This window comes from Dendroctonus ponderosae, unplaced genomic scaffold (genome assembly GCF_020466585.1).
Source record: "Dendroctonus ponderosae isolate FM_Combo_2020 unplaced genomic scaffold, Dpon_F_20191213v2 Dpon_F_20191213_4, whole genome shotgun sequence".
In the NCBI taxonomy this organism is placed as follows: Eukaryota; Metazoa; Arthropoda; class Insecta; order Coleoptera; family Curculionidae; genus Dendroctonus; species Dendroctonus ponderosae.
In genome coordinates this window covers 6,244,718-6,265,023 of record NW_026018611.1, presented here as the reverse complement: position 1 = coordinate 6,265,023, position 20,306 = coordinate 6,244,718, and the positions used below count along the sequence as shown (strand labels likewise).

At 33.4% G+C, this 20,306-nt stretch overlaps 1 protein-coding gene across 1 annotated transcript; it reads left to right on the top strand.

Annotated features, from left to right (window-relative positions):
- The first annotated feature begins 54 nt into the window (after positions 1-54).
- On the top strand, positions 55-2,059 carry LOC109537121 (enhancer of rudimentary homolog). Its single transcript, XM_019903706.2, has 3 exons — positions 55-195; positions 393-578; positions 638-2,059. Exons 1-3 carry the CDS (start codon positions 193-195, stop codon positions 767-769), a joined length of 321 nt encoding a protein of 106 aa, XP_019759265.1. The 5' UTR covers positions 55-192; the 3' UTR covers positions 770-2,059.
- The last annotated feature ends 18,247 nt before the right edge of the window (positions 2,060-20,306 follow it).

Below are 20,306 nucleotides of genomic sequence, written 5' to 3'. Positions count from 1 at the left end.
TTCTATATTTCATTGCTAACTCAATATTGAAGGCAAATGTTATAAATTGCTAATAAATTATTAATTTGAACCTCTCCATAACCTATCTTCTATCTAACCAACCAATTTGAAGGTTAGCTTAGCACTTGTATCACTGTCTCCCAGAGCTGCGATAGATCTTCAGATTTAGAAGATTTTATCCATATATTTGCAATGGTAAGTGCAGGTAATTGCAAGCGATGAGCATTGTGTATATGCGTGCTTGAGCACCTTTGTATAATATAGCGTAGATATAGAGAAAAGTGCGGTTAAACTTGACCAAACACTCGCTCTCCTCACACGCTATCAATTGGCACTCGCACCAAGCTGGTCTAGTTTCTACTCCTGTTAATATTGAGTTTACTTAATTGCAGGCCCATACAATCCTTTTGGTTCAACCCGGTGCAAACCCTGAAACCAGAACATATTCGGACTACGAGTCTGTAAATGATTGTATGGAGGGCGTCTGCAGAATATACGAAGAGCATTTGAAAAGGAGAAACCCCAACACTCCAACTATTACCTATGACATATCCCAGTTGTTTGATTTCCTCGATCAGGTATAGTGTTGCAGTGTTAATTAATCCTTTTGTATTCCTGACGTTATGTTTTCCGGCAGTTAACCGACTTGAGCTGCTTAGTCTACCAAAAATCCACAAACACATACGCTCCGTACAACAAGGAATGGATTAAGGAGAAGATTTACATATTACTTCGGCAAGCGGCAGGCCATACGGACTATAACTTATGAAAATGAATTAAGTTTAAGTATTTTCGTTTTTCAGCTGGTACGTCGTTGAAATCACTGCATACATAAAAAATTGCTCTCAAGCAATTATTAAAATATATATGCTAATTTAAATATTCGAAGTATGTTTGAGAATCGTTTTTTGTATGAAAGAAATACTTTAAATGATAAGTTTGTAACTAATTTCATTAATGGCATATTTGTCGATTTCGGTAGGTTTTACTCAATTTTGACTAGACAATTAACTGAACTATTTGGTCAATTGGTCAAGTGGAAGGGAAATGCCGTCAAATGGTGTGCGTTCTTAATTAAACTATTAGACTAATGTTAAAATGTGTTAAGTTAATTATTTTTTGCCGGTTTTCTACAAAAACTTGTAGGTATTATTTGTGTCAGTTTAGTTTTTCACATAAACATTTCCTAATTTTTTCCTCCGTATGCTCTTACACCTATAATCTATAGCTAATGCTCATCTAGACAGCTAATGTTAAACATTCTCACTTTTCTATTCATATCAAATACCCAGAATTATTTTTTTAGTTTCAGCTCATTTGCTTGTTTAAGTTTACTTGTACAGGGTGAGTCTTTCGAACTGTTGAAAATGGGTGAGAAAAAAGCATTTTTTTCAGAAATGGACTTTTGTTATATTTGTGGCACTGATGGAAAATTTGAATAATCGACTAACTAATAAATATACGACGATCATACTTTACATTGCAATATATTCACTCAATTTCTAATGAGCAAAACTTCTTTAAAAGTTGTGCGATTAAAATTCTGTATTAATTTACACCTCAGCAAGAAATTCTAAAATATGAGTCATTCGAAACTTTTTCATGTAAGATCCAGGTAAATACGGATAAGCAAAAAATCTGAATCATATCAGAGCAGCTGCTATTGCTTATAGAGCCTCAGAGAAGAAATGGTTGGACGTTAGATATTCATCCCCCTGTATAATTAATTAAGAACATTTTTGTTTTTGAAGGCAACATTGCCAACCTCGCCTCCCAATTCCTCAACTCCTCAACAATTTAAATTGCAAACCAGTGACGTGGGTCAACAAATATCCATAATTGAATAATGTTGGCTACAGGGCACTTGTTATTATAAATGTGTTTTTTTTTTGTATTAAAACCCAGATATTTTTTTAATGTTTTATTTCGTAATTAATTAGTAATTAGATCAGTTAATTGGCCAACTAATTAATCAGTAATCAATGTTTTGTGCTATTGGCCCGAGTAATAAAGGATGTGTTTCTGTGGAGCAAGAATAAATAAATGAGTTTAATAGAAATCGGTATTTTGGACTATGTAAACTTGTTTTAATCCAAATCCCAAATTTTCTGAAAATTGTCTCGGTTAAAAGTGCGTGTAGGTATAATGTGAGGTCAGAGCTTGTTAAACGACACATTATTAATTATGATTACTTACCAGCTGGGGACAACAGTACTAAACCACAAAATTGCAATTATTGCAACAGGTTAGTGCAATTAACGGCCAAAAAATTACAATTTTTGATGAAAAATTAGTGTTTCTTGAAGAAATCCAAAGTTGAATTCTGACAATGCTTGCGATGTAAGAGAAACGTCGCGGGAAATTCGAGGACACTTAAATTGAAGAAGTTGTGTTTGAGTATTTGTCAATTTTTATAGCTTCAAAATCCGTTAATAAATTTCGGACTTCCACATCTGTGTAAGAAAAATATTAATGTTATGTAAAGAAAAGTTGGAGATAATTTTTTCGCACTGAAAATCACTGATCTGTTCATTGATCAAATTAATTTAAAAAAAATTCTGATATTGAAAACCATTTTCTTTATCTACTAGTGCTCACTTGCTTATGATATTACTAAACTGATTTATTCATTTAATTAACATTAAATAATTTGTCCATCAAGCCGCTGAAAAAGAAGGAAAATCAATTAAAATTCGGAAAATTTCTACTCTTCTAAGCCCCACCCATCCGCCATTGGAAGCCAGTTGGGTGGCTTTACGTGTGATAAATGAAAGGACTTCAAGTTGGGATTAATAGACTGCCTAGGTAGGGTGTTAGGAAAGGGCAAGATGGTCAGGACGGCAATAATGATAGTTTTATGGTGGGAAATATGCAGGGTGTTATTTTTTTAAATATATTTTGAGTAATTTTTTTTGCAAAAAGCAAAGCAGAAGTTTTATTAAATGACTGCGCCCTGTTTTGCAACTCTAGCCTTACGGCAATGGGCTATTAAAGAAGTAGGCAATGCCGCAGAGCTCCTTTAGAGTAGGAGAGAGGGGAAGACTTGACTTGCGTGGTTTGCACTTCGGTTACATTTTTTTTTATAATTAGTTGACTTCATTATTAATCAAGCTTTTGACTTCAAAAATGTAATCTTTGGAAAAAAATTGAATCGAAGTTCTAAACACGAATAAAAAAGTTTCACTCTCTTGTTATTAACAATTAATGTTTTGTTTTTCAATTTTAAATTCTCATTTAATTTGTAAAGTGTATTAAATCATTAAAACTGTATCAAATTGAAAAGACTATTTTCAAAATACCTACTGTGGCTTTGTTGGTTACTTGTTTTGACATGACCCTGATTTAAACGCAAAATTAAGAAAAGTTTGCTGATTCTGAGAAAAATGCAGTTGTGCAGAGCTCTTTTAGAGACGACAGAAACTTTACTTGCGTGTTTCGCACTTTGCACTTTTGGCTTCATTACCAGTTTTTATTTGGGCTTTTAAGATTTATTAATTGATTAAAAAAACTTGAAACGAACTCCAAAATACACATAAAAGTATCGTGGCGGTAACAAGCTCATATAAGCACTAAATACTTGGTATTTGCGTTGGAATGAATGATAAAAAATGCAAGAAAAGTGCGAAACGCGGAAGAAAAATCACTATCTAAAACAGAAATTTAAAAAATCGACTTAATATGTACAAAATTCCTACCAGTCACTCATGGTGAGTAAGTATTATAAAGTCTCTATTGTCTAATAGCCAAATATCAACATTAAGGTGAGAGTGCGGCGATACTCAATGTTTTAGATCTGTCAATTCGTCCGTCGCCGTGCGAATTGACAGATCTCCAACCAATAGAAATACTTTCGTACCATCGTATCATCGTACAAACGGATGCATGGGACACGGCCTTAAGGCAAATTATAACGAAATAAAAAAAATGTTCCATTTCAAACACTCAGCATAATGGACTATTCACACAGACCAATAAACATGTGTAATAGTTATTCATAAGCGAAAAAAATTTGTAGGTAATTGAAAATTGCAACTTCCCGTTTGATTTTAAATATAAATGCGTCTAATTAATTGGCTGAAACTTAATGGAAAAATTAAAGAAAATTAGTCGAGTGAAATTGGTAAATCTAGAAATAACCATTTTTTTAAAGAATTTCTGAAAAGTGATGGAAATTGTGAGTGCCAAATATTTGCAATTTTTTGCTCCACAAAATTGAGTTTGGAAATGATAATATTCATCGATTTTAAAATTTAGAATGCGAAAAAAATGGATTCGTTTGTTAAATTCGCCTCGATTTTACAAAAGCTCGACGGTTTGACAAAAACTAGAATAAAAAACTCCGCCCTTTTTAGCATTGCTTAATTTACCCCAAGAACTCACTAAAACTGCCTAAAAAACATCCATGGAAAAAAATGCGCTGTCGCCACCACTGTGATTATTTCAAATAAAACAGACCCCACCCACTCGATGAAATTCGCGCCACTTTCACACCATTCGCGATCCGCGAATCTCAGTTGATCGTCTGTGGATTAGATGGCGCCATGTAACATGTTGCGAATTGGTCTGGTCTCGTTTGTGATCCGGTTTTTCGTTTATTTTTCGCAAAATTAGATGGAAAAAAATGTTTCCGGAGTGCCGTACTCGATCTGTAGGGTGTTCTGTTCAGGTTGCAGCAATCCAACAGCCCCATGCAGTCAAATACTGGACGAAAAGCGGATTTATTTGGTAAGTACCTTTGGGAATCTTCAGTAGTGTCTGACCTAATTTTACGTTTTCTTGTCTATTTGGATGCGAAGGGCTGCATATTTATGTTGAGGGACAAGCTGGGTGAATGAGGTTTTCGTGTTCAAAGGGGTTTGACGAGATTTTGCCAAATTTATGTGAAAACGCCCAATCAAAATTATAGGTTATTTTTGCACACATCCCAGGTAGCTGTGGATACATTTTTTACTAACCAGAGAGTCTTGGGGCTCTACTATTAAGCAGCGCCCCTTTTGTGCCGTCTTTACTCTTAATGTAGCCCCTGTTCGATGGCGCAGCATCCCGGGGAGAGTGTTAACTGTCTAATTAAGCTCCAATTATATAAGATTATTCTAAGATTTAATGGGGCTCAATATCCTGTACAGTTGTCCATAAATCGCGAGATGACCAGCCCAGTTAGGTGTCACTGGTAGCATGCCGACACATTTTGTTTATGATTCCATGTGTATTTGCTCTCAATTCTGGGTGTATGTACTCTCAACTCATTAAATAAGATAAAAGATGCTTATCCTAGGATTATAAATAATTTCCTTGATAATGGTTTTATTTTTGGCTCATTTCTTATATACTTTCCTGGTGGAATGCTACTTAACAAATTGAATTTTAAATAGCATCGCTCGTTACATCTACTTATGTACTTGAAAAAATTCACTTTTCATGTGGATCAGATTGTTTTTCGACGAATTTTTACGTTAATTTCACTAAAACGCTAATAACGGTTTGGAAAAAATATTCGTACCGTAACTTTTATTGGGTTTATATGTAGCGCTCTAATCGGCAGCAATTCCACAATGCTTAACTATGGGACTTCTATGGCAGTGTTCCTTGGCAAAAAGCGACAATCCAAATCAAAGGGGCATTTTAAGTAACTTGGATTAAAGTTCTTAGAAGATTTATGAGAAACCTATGTTTCTCAAAAAAATCGGAGGCGGCAATAAAATGATACTTAATTAGGAATCAGAAGATGAATTACTTAAAATGCACTTGTTCGATTGTGAGATGTTTTTAGAATTTTGAGAGATTTACTTGATTAATGGGAAACAATGTGCAAAAAATTGTTTTAATTAAGGATTAACCACATTTTTCAGCCATCAACCACATTTTTTTAAATAGCGTCCATATACATACGTCCTTTTAAACTTTTCCTGGGAGACTTTTTCATAACATGGCGTTAATTTCACCAAAACGACCCAGAAACAGTATTTTCTGAGTTTGTACAGCTGGTCTGGGAGTCTTCAACTTGAAATAAACTCAGTACTTACTTAAATAAAAACACGTTTTTTTTGCAACATCCTCATGAGTCTATTAAATTGGGTTCGTTTTCATTTAAGAAAATTTGATACAGCGTGTCCCAAATTTGTGATATCACGCCATCTACGATTTTTTTTAAACGAGAACACTGATTTTAGTTGACTGGTCTTACACGATTTTTCGAGCTATACATGCCTATTAAATACGAATTTTGTATGTAATATTTGTTGAAAATATTTTTTAAAACAATCAACTAGTTAATAAGAAAACAGAGAATCTGCTTGAACTCAATAGTGTTTCTTCAATAAATGCTGTTCGATTAACCAACTGACAATATCCTACACGGATCTGAAATCGTTTTGAAAATGTTCCATTACTACGGCGGAAATTAGTTCTCAAACAACACTTAGAAAAAAATCACAAATTCCACTGGACAAGTCACGAAAATTACGGTCTACTGCACAAAGAGGGTAAATGTTAAAAAATCGTCCATCAAATAATAAATTTTGACGGATTTTGATCAAAATTGGCGGAAAAATGTACATTCTACCGCTATACTGGATTTTTCTTCAGTTCGATAGCGTTTTCTGATAAAGTGGAAAATAATTAAAAACATTTAAAATCGCCCCCGTACTATAAGTGACCCATTCAAACGCGAACACATTAATTCGGATGTCTCTCTTGTTACGAGTAGGAGTGAGATCAGCATATCAATTGCTATGGCAACCCGCCTGTCTTTGTTTTCACTTCTCGGTTTACGAGAGCTGGTCGGAAAATTGCTTACATTGTGTTGCCTTTTCTATGCCAAAATTATTTAATTAACGATTTAGTTAGACTTAGTAATGATGAGTAGCCGTCGCTCTGTTTGTTACAAATCTGGTGGTTTAATAATCATGCGCCGAAAAATCAAAGTGACTTGTTCACAGAATTGTACAACCTTTGAGCTCGACTAGAGCTTCACAATATTTATCCAAAATTAAACATTAAACAGCTTAAAACCTATACGCTCAACGGGAGAAAAATAATTTATTGAGTGATAATGGAGGCAAATTGGTTGCAAAAGCCCTAAATGTTAATCTTACTGATTTATTAACTTGCGAAGTAAACTTTCAAAGCTTTGAAGTTTAAAAAAAAACCAGTTTTTCGTTTCATTCATTTTATTTACCATTTCACCAATTGAATTTTGGATTGTTTTCCTTCTTCCACTCGAAAAGGCTTGGCGATTTATATTTACTTCAAAAGTACTGGTTTGTCCTTTAGTGTGCAGGTTTGCCTGCCTTATTAGGCAACTTCATTAACTTCTTCAATTGTATTCTCTAAATCCCGCAAAATCCCTCCTAAGATTCCGATTTCAAACTAGTCTCAATTAAATACTTCTTTACGACTTTGCTCTGCTTCTACCCTCTAACCTAGACCGCCAGGGTTCAGAAGCTCTAATCAAGATGGTTGACACAATGCTACCAAACCAAACCCACCCTTAAGATGGACACAGATAAAAATAGGCAAATCAGAGGGTGAGAACAGTGGAACAATATATTCGTCGTGGCGAGCTATTGGAAGGGTCTTTTACCATAGGGTGCTGTTTTGTCGTCGCTCTAGGAGGGGTTCTAGGTAGAAAATGTAACGGGCATTGTGGCTTTATTATGCCCAATAAAATAAAAGTCTTTTTGTGCTAATTTACGAAACGGTGCATCTTCGCAATTTTTATCAGCATGCCCGTATGCAGAGCTACTACGATTGTGCCCTTTTGTGATCGGAGCTTTTGTCGCATTTGGTTTAATATGCCCCCTGCTTTTGGATTCGCTGCCCAGGTGTGTGATTACCTACTTAAAATACCTGCCTGAAAAAATCAGCATTTAGACGGGGTGATGATAGCTAGTTTAAAATTATACTCTAACCGATTTTCCTTAGAGTTTTCAAGGTGGAAAGTAGCTCACGTGTTAGTCGTTAGTCTAAGTGTTTTTGTTCACTTAGAATGTTAAGATTCAAAGGAATTTTGCCTTCTAGCATAAGACAACTTCAGGGTTGAAACGTAGGCAATAAAAGAAGTTCTTATCATCAAATCAGTATTCAATGACCAACTAAACATATTTAACTTAAAGGTAAATAAGTATTAGCAGAAGAGCAAATTTAATTTATTTTTCACTTGAGTAATTTTTTATGTAAGGCGTTGAACGAATAAACGTCTTCTATTCAGAAACGAAGGTAACGAAGTCAAGGCATGGTTTCATCGAACTTTGCAACTGTTTTTTTGATTATTTGGAGAAAATATTGGTTTTTCGACCAAGTTCATCTGAAGAACATTTTATGATTTTCGGCACAAAATTCTAATTTTTAAAAGGTTTTGTTTATATCTATCTAATCCTTTCTGTGCTTAAACTATGGTTTCAATCCAATAATTGGACTTCAGTGACTGCTTTTATGTATTATGCAAAACATTTATTCAAAGAAATTCCATAAAAACTGGAATTACATTCAAGCACTATTAACTGAGCCTGGTTAATCAAAAATGTCACAAAAGCCTGAATTGAAAAAGAGCATTCTTAGTTAAACTAGAAAAAAAATAGTTGTAAAAATCGAATTTTCGCCTTTTTTTGTAATAAAACTGAAGCCAATTATCAAAAAGTATGCTCTGAGGAAAATCGAATTTCGGAAATGTTCGAACTGTAAGTAAAATTTTAAATATTTTAGGGCGAGCTTTTGAACTTATTGGTAAAAAATTAATTTCTAGGGTATTTCAAAAATCAACTAAAAATTTCAAATGAGTTAAATATCTGAAATCGATGATCAGGTTTTAGCGATTTTGTGTTGCACACTTTGGACAATTCTCAAAAAGACGTTTTTATGGTTTTTTTTTTTGAAAAATCAAAACGTGAATTCACAAAATGCATGCATATAAAATATTTCAGGTTTGGATGAGAAATTTTCCTGCCAAGATACAGTAAAAAATCGGATTTTTTATTCGAATTTTTGGAAAAATAAAGCAAATATCCGAATTATAGGAGTAAATTTAACGATTTGCGGAGACTCTATTTGAAGTTAATAGCAAAAATGATGCAAAAAATTTTGTTTACTTATGTTATTTTTTGAAACACTAACTGATACTTAATTCCGAAAAAATTGCGCCTTTAGTTAGAGCTTAATTGTTGAATTTTGTCGATCGATGCAAAAGCAGACAAAATGTTTTCGAGCGATTTTCACTTGCAGAGATTGGAGAAATTCGCAAACAAGACATTTTTATTGTTTTGTTTTCGAAAAACCGAAATTCCGTGAAAATTGAAATGTACTTTCTTAGTAAAATTTTTCCTTCCATAAGTACATAAGTACCGTACGTACATAGTACGTAAGTTCATCCGAAATTGCTCGATTTCAGACCTGAAGCTTTTAGAAGAACACGGAAAACAGGATTTTCGAAATTTTTTGGAAAGCTGAAGGAAATTTTTTTTAATTTTTAGTAAAACATTCGGAAATATATGCGTTTTATTTCAAAAAATGTCTAAAATGTCGTGTTTTTTAAAAGTGCACTGTTAGTAAGGCTTTCGGAATTCACATTTCAATGCCTTTATTTTGAAGTTATTCGCAAAAATTGGTGCATGCACATACAATTTTACCCCTTTTCTTTGAAAGATCAACTTAAAATTTCAAATTAGAAAAGTTTCAGTCGGAAAAATTCATTCTGATTGTTTTTTTGAAGAACGAAAGCCCGATCCCAAAATGCAACAGTCTTAAAAAGTCCGAGAAATCGAATTTTTTACATTTTTTGGAAAACTTTTTCGAAAATCCGATATTGATGATCTTAAGAATTAAGCGATTTTGACGTTTACAGCTTGAAAAAGATTCGCAAAAATTAATTTGAAGAAAAACAGTTTTGTTTGTTTTCTTCGAAAGCCAAAATTCAAATCCAAATTCATTATAAAATTTATGCGTTTAAAAAAAATTCCATAAGATATTTGAGGAAGTTTACGAAAAACACAAAAAAAAATTCCAAAAAGGATTCTTGTCGGTTTTTGGAAAACTAATCCTTCAAAAAAGTCAATTCTTAGTAAAACTTTCCTTTTAAATGTCCGATCTATTGGTCTAATTTCAACGATTTTTGGTCGTTTTTTTTATAAGTTATTTGTAAATAATCGTGTAAACACAAATAGTTTTAAGGATTTCTGACAAACCAAATCAAAATTTAAAAAATCACACTTTAAAAACGAACCATTAGTATTGCTGTAAAACCCTTATGGGAGTTAGATGCTCCATTTTCAGCGATTTTGGCTCGTCGGATTTGAAAAAATTCGCAAAAATTCATTCGGAAAAGGCCATTTTCTGGGTTTTTTCAAAAGCCCAAGCTCGTAAGTGAAAAGTGTAAATTAATAAAAATGTAATTTTGAAATATTCCTGTGAAAGTTTTAGGTGTGAGATTTTTGAAAGAATTTGTTTGACAAACTAAATCAAATGTTTAAGAAAGTGTTAATGATTTTACGTACTTAGCGTCTCTATTATAAATTTAAAAATTTGAATTCTGTGGAAATCTATTAAGTATTGGTGATTCTTAAATGAGCAACTTCTAGCGATTTCGACGTATAAATTTCGGAGAAACTAAATTGGAAAATACAATGTTTGTTGGTTTATTTGGGAAAAACTATTCTAGAAACTCAATTCTATTTTTTTGTTCTTTATTCTTCTCGTTGCTTTAATCCACTGTTACGATCTATTGGAAATACCACATAAATGTTGTAATTCCTCTCTGTCAGCAAAAAGGAGAAAAGCCATAATCTATGTTTATATTCAGATTACAGTAGCTTTATACGTATAAAGCCACTGTAATTCAGATTATATCGACTTGAAATTTAGAGTCGCTGATATGGTTAAGCTCAACCGAATTTTACCCATTTTAGTCTTCAAGAACTCATATCAACAACATAATAAAACACGTTCTGCGTGTATTGAAATGTATACATCGTTATTTTAGTTCAATGCCTTTTCCCTATTATAATCTAATACGATCAATAACAATTTGCTTGTTTCGCGATTATTTTGACTCGTTCTTTACTTGCGCCAGTGTACTTATAAATGGATTAATTTTCTTCTTACTTGAGTGCTGTTTAATTTTGTTCATATTAAATCGCCTCTGGTTCAAAAATCGAAGTTTAGTTTTGCCTACTTTTCTAGTTATTCGAATTATATTGGTCCTTCCATATTGAAGAAATTTCTTCTAGAAAACTAGTTAATTTGCTGTGCATTTTATCATCAGTCATTATCTCCAAACTGTTTTTGTTCCAAAATGGCCTCTTAGTCGGCTTATCAACGTTACGATAAAAAAAATCGTAGATAATCCAGTCGTAAATAGTAAAGTAGCTTGATAAGAAGCTACTGGTCAACATGAAGCATTCTTTAGAAATTCGGTATTGTCACCAACGGTCACATATATTTATATTTATTTTATATCGAGTGGTGCCCCTTAGGTGAAGCCGACTCGTTTTCTCTTTAAACAAAGACTCAGTGGATCCCGTGTACGGCACTATCTTTTCTTTATTTTTCCCGTTCAGACGATAAGACCAAAGACGTATTACGAAACAGTGGCGTGCAACAATTATCATCAACCTTAAATTATACGGTAGTGTTTCTTAAAGCACTTGCACAGTTTGTTGGATTTGCAATTAAGAAGGTACCTATCTGCAAAAAATCTGGGCTTTTGGGCAAAGCCAATTGTTCAAAACCAGGTAATACGTACTTGTAATGTTCCGACACTGTGTTATTACCAAGCACATACACACACACATTTATTATTCCGACACCCCAACGGGATCAGCGGGCCCCACCTGATGCAGAGGCCCAGTCCGGAAGATTTTTAACCAAATCGAGAAAAAATGGCATCCTTTGTGCCCGAGCAGCTGCCCAGTCTTCAGTCTGCAAAAATTTCCTTTCAAACGTTGCCCTAGAAGAAGAAGCTGAAAAAAGTTTTGGGAAGTTTCCACTTTCCCATGAGCTGCGGCTCGGGTTAGAATAGCCATCGAATTTGTTCAAAGTGATGGGGTGGAAAATGAAACGGAAGGAGCAGTTGGGGTCCAATCAAATAATAAACTATAAAGAAACAACAATTGAAGAGTCTGTTGACAAATTGAACAAAGAACCTGAGCAAATATCGTTTAATGGTGTTGGAAGAATATAGAGATTAGATTAACAGAATATTAAGAGATATTTGCGTGATAAGATGAATTAGTCCTCATTAAGCTAAGAGGCTCTTTAAACGAAGCTCATAGAAGTTGGCATAGTGGAGACTTGGAATTGGACGTGGAAGAGGACGTGGAGGTACAAAGTGAAGATTTTTAAGTTGTATGTGCGGGGCCCAGAAGCAGACGATCAGTACTAAGGATTTTTTTATTTTTTGTACTAAGGACAGTTTTCTTGTTTATTCAAAAAAGAAACACTTTTCAAAGCTTCTAAAAACGAACATGAGACTCTATAATCCCAAAAACTCACCTACTGCAAACAATGACTACAAAGTCTTTGATGATAATAATAATAAATATTATGAACCTGAAGTACCTCTGGAGGTAAAACAAAAAATACTTTAAAAAATCAGGAGTCATTATCGTGCAAGTTTTTGCACTGATTGAATCAAATCTGGGTAAATAAAATCTTAAAGTTTTGTTTTCCTTCCATCATCGGGGATTTTTCGAGAGTTTTCTTAACTCTTCATGGAAAAACACTTTTGCTTGTCCAAAAATAAATTTCTCAACAACTTGAAAATTCACAAACATGAGAGGTTTTGCACTGAATGAGGAAAAGTCCGTTCAGTAAGTCCTAGAAGTTTTGATTTGTTTCCATCCATCATCAGAGATATTTTTTCAATTGCTTTATTAAACTAGTGAGTTTTTAGGTTTTTAAGCCGTCGTAGAAAATAATTCGCTGGAAACCACCCCTGAAGATGCAAGCCACTCGCGCCTGCGAAACATCAGGGAGGAATTCTTTTCCCTGACGGCCTAAACGCCCTAAAAATCACCAGTTTCACCTGCATTATCTTTTTCGTTCAATTGAACTCTTTAACCAAACGAGCAAGTGAAATGCACTACAATTATGTATAAGTCACTTCCAGAAAAAAATTCATGCGATCCAAACGAGCTTTGGGTTTTCTAGGCGAATTACCATTGAATCTGTATAGAAAGTCTCGATGTTGAGCCATCACCACGCTTAACCATATTCTGAGAAAACTTTAGTATAAGTGACTGCAGAAAAATTGCCTTTGGATTAGTATTGAAAGTTTCGATGTTTTCATACCAACATTTAAGTCGTCAAACCCAAACAATCCTGTGTCTTTTCGTTATGAACAATTATAGTCGAAAAACATGATACAAATTCTTTACATGGATAAATTTTGGAACTTTCCCGGATTGAGTCGCCGAATCCGATTACATAATGAAGCAGGTTGGTCTTGAAAGTGTGAATTGAGGGAAACAAGCCCTTAGTGTCAATGTCTGTCCTACTCAACCCTACGGAGGTCCGTGTAAGGTTAGTGACCTTATGGTGCGTCTAGCGCGTCGTCTAGACGCCGCAGTCGATCAATACCCAAGTGCAAAACGACGCCACCTGCACACAATGCAATTTGTTTGTTCCCATCCATACCAAGGTATCCAAGAAGTTTAACAGAAAAAGAACACATTATCTTGGTCAAAAACAGTCGTTTTATGGCGACAAAAAATCCGGTTTATCGTCATTCAATGTGGTCATTTTATTTTGGGATTTTTCAGTGCCATTTGCCTTTGGAAAAAAAATGATTGAGTAGTTTGGGAAACGCATCAGTTAGTTTATTTTCACCGTACAAAGAGGTCAGTCTGATGAACTGCATAATTCACATAATTTTCCATTTTGATTGTATTTTTTCTTTTATAGCTGTTTTTTTTTTAATGATACTTGAATGAATTTTAAAGTTTTTGCATCTTTTCCGCACTGTCTCACCCATATATTTTTTTTAAATATTTTTCTAAAAAATGTGAGATTTAACTTTCCTGCTTTAAGAGTATAATTATGCAGAAATTTTAATGTAAAATAAACTACTGTTGTTTATTTTTCTTTTAAACGAACCCGCAAAATTTTTTAATGGCTTAAATCGTCAACAATTAATGTCTTCTAGAAATAAACAGAATATGTACATGTATTTGCATTTTGTCTTAATTTGTGAGTAAGTAAATTCGAGTCTTCGAAAGCATGAGGGCGATTTGAAATCACTCTGTATTTGTTTTGTATTTTAATGTAAACTTTTTCGGTCGTTTTGTTTATCGGAAACCGATTTAATTTTTTTTCTCTTGGATCTACTCTCAACGTTAAAAAAAAAGTGTGCACCCAGATGGATCATTTTTCATTTCATAAAACAAAAAGGTGTGAAGGGAAGGAATTCGTTCGAATTCGTTTAAAAATATTGCGCAGAATGATTTTGCGCAAAAAATATGTTGATAACAAATATGTATGTATATAATTTGTAAGAATTAATAATTTTTGCACATTTCAAGATCATTCGTTTACAAAAGTTTCTTTTTTCAAATTTAAATTTTATTCTTATTTTATTTGCTAAGTTTTTTTTCTCAAATTATGTAGGAATAAGAATGCGTTATTTTTTTTGTTTTTATTTGTTGCAACCTAAGCCAATCCCAAGAAAACCCAAAAAAACCTAAGCAAACTGAAACTAAACAATCCCAAATATAGCCATGGAAATTATTTTGAAATATCAAAAAGAAATTTAAAAAATATTTTATAGGCCGATTCTACACAAAACAGATTTCGAGATAAACAGTTTTTGTTAAATTTCATTATTAGTTTATTTTAGTGAAAAGTTACCTCAGAACCATCATAAAATTGTCATTTTCTTGCCCTTGCAAATGCTTCATTCAAAAAGTTTATTCATTGTTCAATTCAAAAAGCTGAATTTTATAAATTTACTTAGTCTTTGTGCTAAATGAGAATGTGGCATTCTTTCTTGAATACATTTGTTAGAAACTAACCTAAGCAAACCCAAACAAATCCTAACAAACCCAAACAAACCTAAACAAATGCAAGTTATTTGCGAGTAAAGGCGGCTAAACGCAACTTTTTACTGCTTGATTCCTTTGAAATTGACTTTTTATATTTGATCTGAATGACTTGATTGATAGTGATCTAGGTATACAGGGTGCGCCAATTTTATTCTGCGAGACTAAGCGCACATGAAAACTCGTTTTTATTTTTCAATTTTTTAACAACAAAAGGTAGGAAGATGAAACTCGGTGTGCCTGTTAAGCCTCACAAGCATATTAAACCTGTGGATAATGCATTTTGGAAAACTTGTTAAGATAAAACCGGGGACGTTTACAATCTTTAACAGGTCAAATATTTTTAGAGGGTAGATGGTTTTTAACTGAAAAAGTTCGTCTTTACACTTTTTGATAAAGTTAATAGTTTTAGAGTGTTTTCGAGTTTCCAATACATGACCAAATGAGATGAAACGACACGTGGGCGTCACCCGTTTCCATTTTTGGAAGAAGAAAATCTTATTTTTGTAGAACGTAGAATGCTTGAAAAATACGGTCGACTTGGTGAATTTAGTCGGGCACATCTACTGGAAATTTTAAATTACTACGAAACTATTTACTTTTTCAAAAAGTGTGAAGACCCACTTTTCTACTAAAAAACTATGTAGTTTCAGGAAAAGTTTCCGGTGGATCCTTAAACCTGATAAAAAGATTCTTTATCATGAATTTGTTCAATACACAGGGAATTCGAATATTTTTTGCCATTTTAGGGTTTTATCTACGTCTAAAGAACACATAATTGTCGTCGCAATGTTATTACATGTCTCGACTGGTAGTGTAATATTTACACTTACTTAATTCCAGCCGGTTAGTTTGTAAGCAAATTTTTTGACAATGAAAATGTTCCCTCAATGAACCGAAAATATTATAGTAAACGCGTGTTTACGCCTGTTTGTTCGACGTCGATTCATCTGCAGTTTCTGCGTGTCTGCCAGTCCAGCCAAAACAAAACAAAACTCGCTCCGGCTCCGAGCCACAGCTCTAATCCGCTTTTTGAAGTGCTCTAATGTAGTAAAAGAGGCGATATTTTGACTGTTTGAATAGAGCAGCAACGATTATCGGTACACAAGCTAATTTTAGACAGTTGCTGGTCTACAAACAGGGTTCTAAATTAAAAATTGTGTTTCACATCATAACAACTTTTACTAATTTTTATTAAACTGTGATCACATTAGTTAATTAAACCAAGAAAGTATGCAAATAAATCAAAATTGTTGTAGGTACCGAACTGTTTCATACATGGACAACAAAAAAAATCCAAGCAAGCAACTATAATTTCTCATTAACGAACCTTCACTTTCACTTCGCTTATAGTTATAGAATTAATTTGTATCCTTCTTCTGCTCACTTTACGTGCTTCTTGAGACAAAATTAATTTTATTCTGCGTTCTAAGTTTGTTTTTTAGAGTTTAGAGAAAAAATTCATATTTTCTGTGTTTGCTGACGTCGAAGGAATATGTTCCAATCTAGAGAATTCATAAGAATCAACTAATTTTCTTCTGTCTATCCAAGACTCTTAATAGCCATTGCTCAAATAACAGTTCTTTTAGTTCTTCAGGTTGTTTTTATGATTTATTGAGACGACATATTCACATAGAATTTTTATCGAGTCAAACTTTTGGTTGGATGAATAGAGCCATAATTTTTGTGCCTATTTTCTTTCAAATAAAAATGATATGTTCGTCTCTTCCACGTTATTTAATTTGTATCGTAACGCGTTAAGAACCACCCGATGCTGGTTTCAGTGGACAACAAAGCAAATTTATATCTACATTATTTCAGGCTTTGAGGTTTCTTTGTCACCGTTTTTCTTTCTTTATTCAATTGAACAATGCTCGATTTGGTCCTGATTTGAGAGATTATCAAATCAAGAGATTATGAATTTTTTTATTTTGCCACCCGAATTATTTATAAATTTTCAAGTGTTTTTTGATCTTTTTCCTAAATAAGTTTAATATTTGTCTTTTGCTCCCGGCGCCGATTGTTTTACTTCCTCCTTACTTTCTTTTAAGGCAGGAAGCAAAATAATGCATTGAAGAAGGAAAACACGGGAAAACCTAAGTTCTGAAAGAACGAGATTTTGCTTCAATTGTCAGCCGAAAAGTACACTGAGAAAAATTTACTGTTTAAAAGGTATTTGAAATATTCAACCTTAATGAGTCACCATACGAAAATCACATATTCACTGCTTTTTTTTCAACTCTAACAGTAAATTTGTACCAAAAGTCAAGTCTGTAAGTGACAGCTACAGCTTTAACCTTTTTGGACAAGTGACAACTCTGACAATTATGACAACAGCCGACTAGTTTTTGATGTAAAGGGGTAGTTTTTATAAGATATTTCCGGGAATTTATCAGTTACTGCCAGGATAAGCTGTGCATCCAGCTATTTGATCTCAATTGCCCGATCCAGACAATTTGTTCCTGCTCTAAAGGTTTTCAACCGTCAAAGATAGGAGTGACTATAGCGACGCATCGTCGGTTTCGCCCATCCGTCGTCTCCTCTGGTTCCTTTTCCTTTGCGAAATTGGGGTAGTGCGTGGAAGCGGCCCAGACAGGGTGATTGACCTCGACCTAGGCACTGATTTGTGCAGACCTTTGTGTAGCCGATTTCAGTTTTAAGATTTGAAACGTCCATCCACGTCGATTCTTAGCCAATGAAGATTTATGCTTTGTGCGGAATCACGTCTAAGTTTAAAGTTGAACGGCAACAGAAGCACGACTCAGATATGAAAGAGGAATCTTTGTGCTGTTTTGTCACCATTTTCAAATCCCTTTTCTCAACTTTCAGTTGGTTACAATTTGTCCTCTTGCCCTGAAGGAGTCCATGTTTTATTTGTTCAGTCTACCCCTGCATTATCCCCAATAGGACTTGGTAAGAGTGGCTGATAAGCAGAAACCAAAAAAATGTTCGAACGAGTTAAGGGATTCTGGGGCTCTTCTTCGAACCGAGTTCTCGGTAATTTTCTAGTTTATTATTATTTTTTTTCAAATAAGTTTCTTTGGATAAGAGCATCACTGAAAAACTTGAATTTTTTTGCGGTTTTATTACAGTTTGGCCCAGATGGAGTAGCGAAACACCAAGACACAATATTTATATGGACTTTTTCACGGAAAATTGTGTGCTAATTTGTTGACTGTCCAAATAGAGGCTTAGATAAAACTTAATAGAACTTCTTAAATTACACAAGGTTTATTTGATATAAATGATTCATTGGGAATTTTAATTTAGTACAATTATCTACTAATGCGCAAAATTTTAGGAATAATTAATATTTATGCTTTCTTTAGTGCGTAGCTGTTTCTTATCTTATCTGGTATGAGCTTCAATGTTTAGTTGTATCAATAGCCTACCAATTGATCGTTGCGTTATTTCTAAATAATGCTTAAGCAAACTACTACTTTCTACATGCTAATACAAATATTTTTTGTGCTCTTTTAATAGCCCTGATAATTACTCCGATTTTAGATCACACTGGATGTGTTGGTTATCCCAATGGCGATTATTCGCCAGCAAAAAATGAGAAAAAGACGATTATCAAAAAGCTGGGGTTATTTATTAACTTGAAATTAATCGAATTTGAAGAGAAAGATAACCAACGTATAAAATGACTCAACATATCTAATTAATTTTAATTGAAAGTAAATATGTTATTATCAGCGCTTTATTATGGCTATTGTGTTTAACTGTATTTTGCAACTAATGAATTCTATGCAAGAAGTTTTCTCTTTTCTGACTAAAACATCCAGCTCTTGATCTATAAAATCTCCTTCATTTTCTGTGCTAGCTATAATCGTTTTTATTCACCCCTTATCAAAGGGTCGATCAATGGCGTTTTCCGTCCTAATTTGTGCGTCTTTCTTTCAATTTTCGGCTTAATTTGAAGCACAGGGTGCTGAACTTAATCCTTCTTAATGCGTATCTTCCATCAGAAAAAATAGCCTTTAATGTAGGATGACAAAAATATGGTTGTCTCCTAATCGTGATAGTCTTTACCCAAGTTTTTGACCATTTATCATTTCTAAAATAGTCACATTTTGACTACTAGTAGTTCGAGTTTTGATCTAGCTTGGGAAAATGTGCATAGAAAGTGAGTAACAAGTAGGAACTGCTTGTCTAGGGCATTCTTGACTAAGTAATTAAAAATGTGTAAATAAATGTAAATAAATACATTCAGATGGAGTAAAAACATAGATTTTTCATCTGGCTGGCAGGAAGGTGAAAGTTGTGCTTAAAAGTCAAACCATTGCAAATTTTAGAAGAGTATATGCTGAGAAAAATTATCCAGCGAGAAGAACAATTAGTCTCATTAATTTAATTAGTTTTTTAGAGCAATTTCGAACTAAGACACAATAACGGATCAACGATATAGTCATTTATATATATTTTGTCTTGGAACAACCAAAACTAGAGAGTTATTCCGTTGAACCACCACAAATAAAGTAAACACATGTTATTTATAAGAATATACTAAAAATTCATAAGTACTTAAATGCGTACTTTTAACTTGCTAGAATTTACTGCCTAGAAAAAGTCAAATTACAAATAAAGTACAAATAGCTAATTCACAGTAAGTATAATAATATATTTCCTATTTTACCTAGAGTGGTTTTATGTTCTTATTCCGGAAAAAAATAAGAATAATGAAAATAATCCACCACGATAATTTTTGTAACTAGCAGTTTTGTAGAATTGATTCGTTTTTAAATATTTAAAATGTCTAAAGTCAATAAATTATTTTTCCCAAAACATGGAAATTTTGTTGCACCTTCACAAGTCACAACCCTTCGCTCTGATGTGTGAAATCACGGAACCTTTTAGAATATCGTAATCGTATCGTAATGATGAGCTGAGAAAATTGGAGAATGTTGGACATCGGTTATTTGTGGTTTTTTCGAAAAATCTTTGACTTTTATATTGAGATTTCTAAAATGTTCATTCCCTAAGGGAAAAATATCGGTTGAAGAGTTCTTAGGTAAATCAAGTTAAACCTGAAAATAAATAGTTAAAATAAAAACAAACACCAATTTTTAGACGTAAAACGTAGAAGTAAAAAGTTGAGCGTGGAAATGGTATTTTGTGCAGGAATTGATAGAGATACTTTTTCTATGCCTAAGCATGCAAAAAAACTCTTGACGCACAAGTAGTTTTTCAATTTTTTAAAACATTTTTACGCATTTTCAATATTCACTACTACGGAATCCTTGATATTGTTTTTTACTATACTATCATTTTCCCTTA

Bases quoted from the DNA above. Each gene is read 5' to 3' on its own strand.
- LOC109537121 (XM_019903706.2), top strand. The intron at 579-637 runs GTATAGTGTTGC...GTTTTCCGGCAG, and splicing joins TGTTTGATTTCCTCGATCAG to TTAACCGACTTGAGCTGCTT.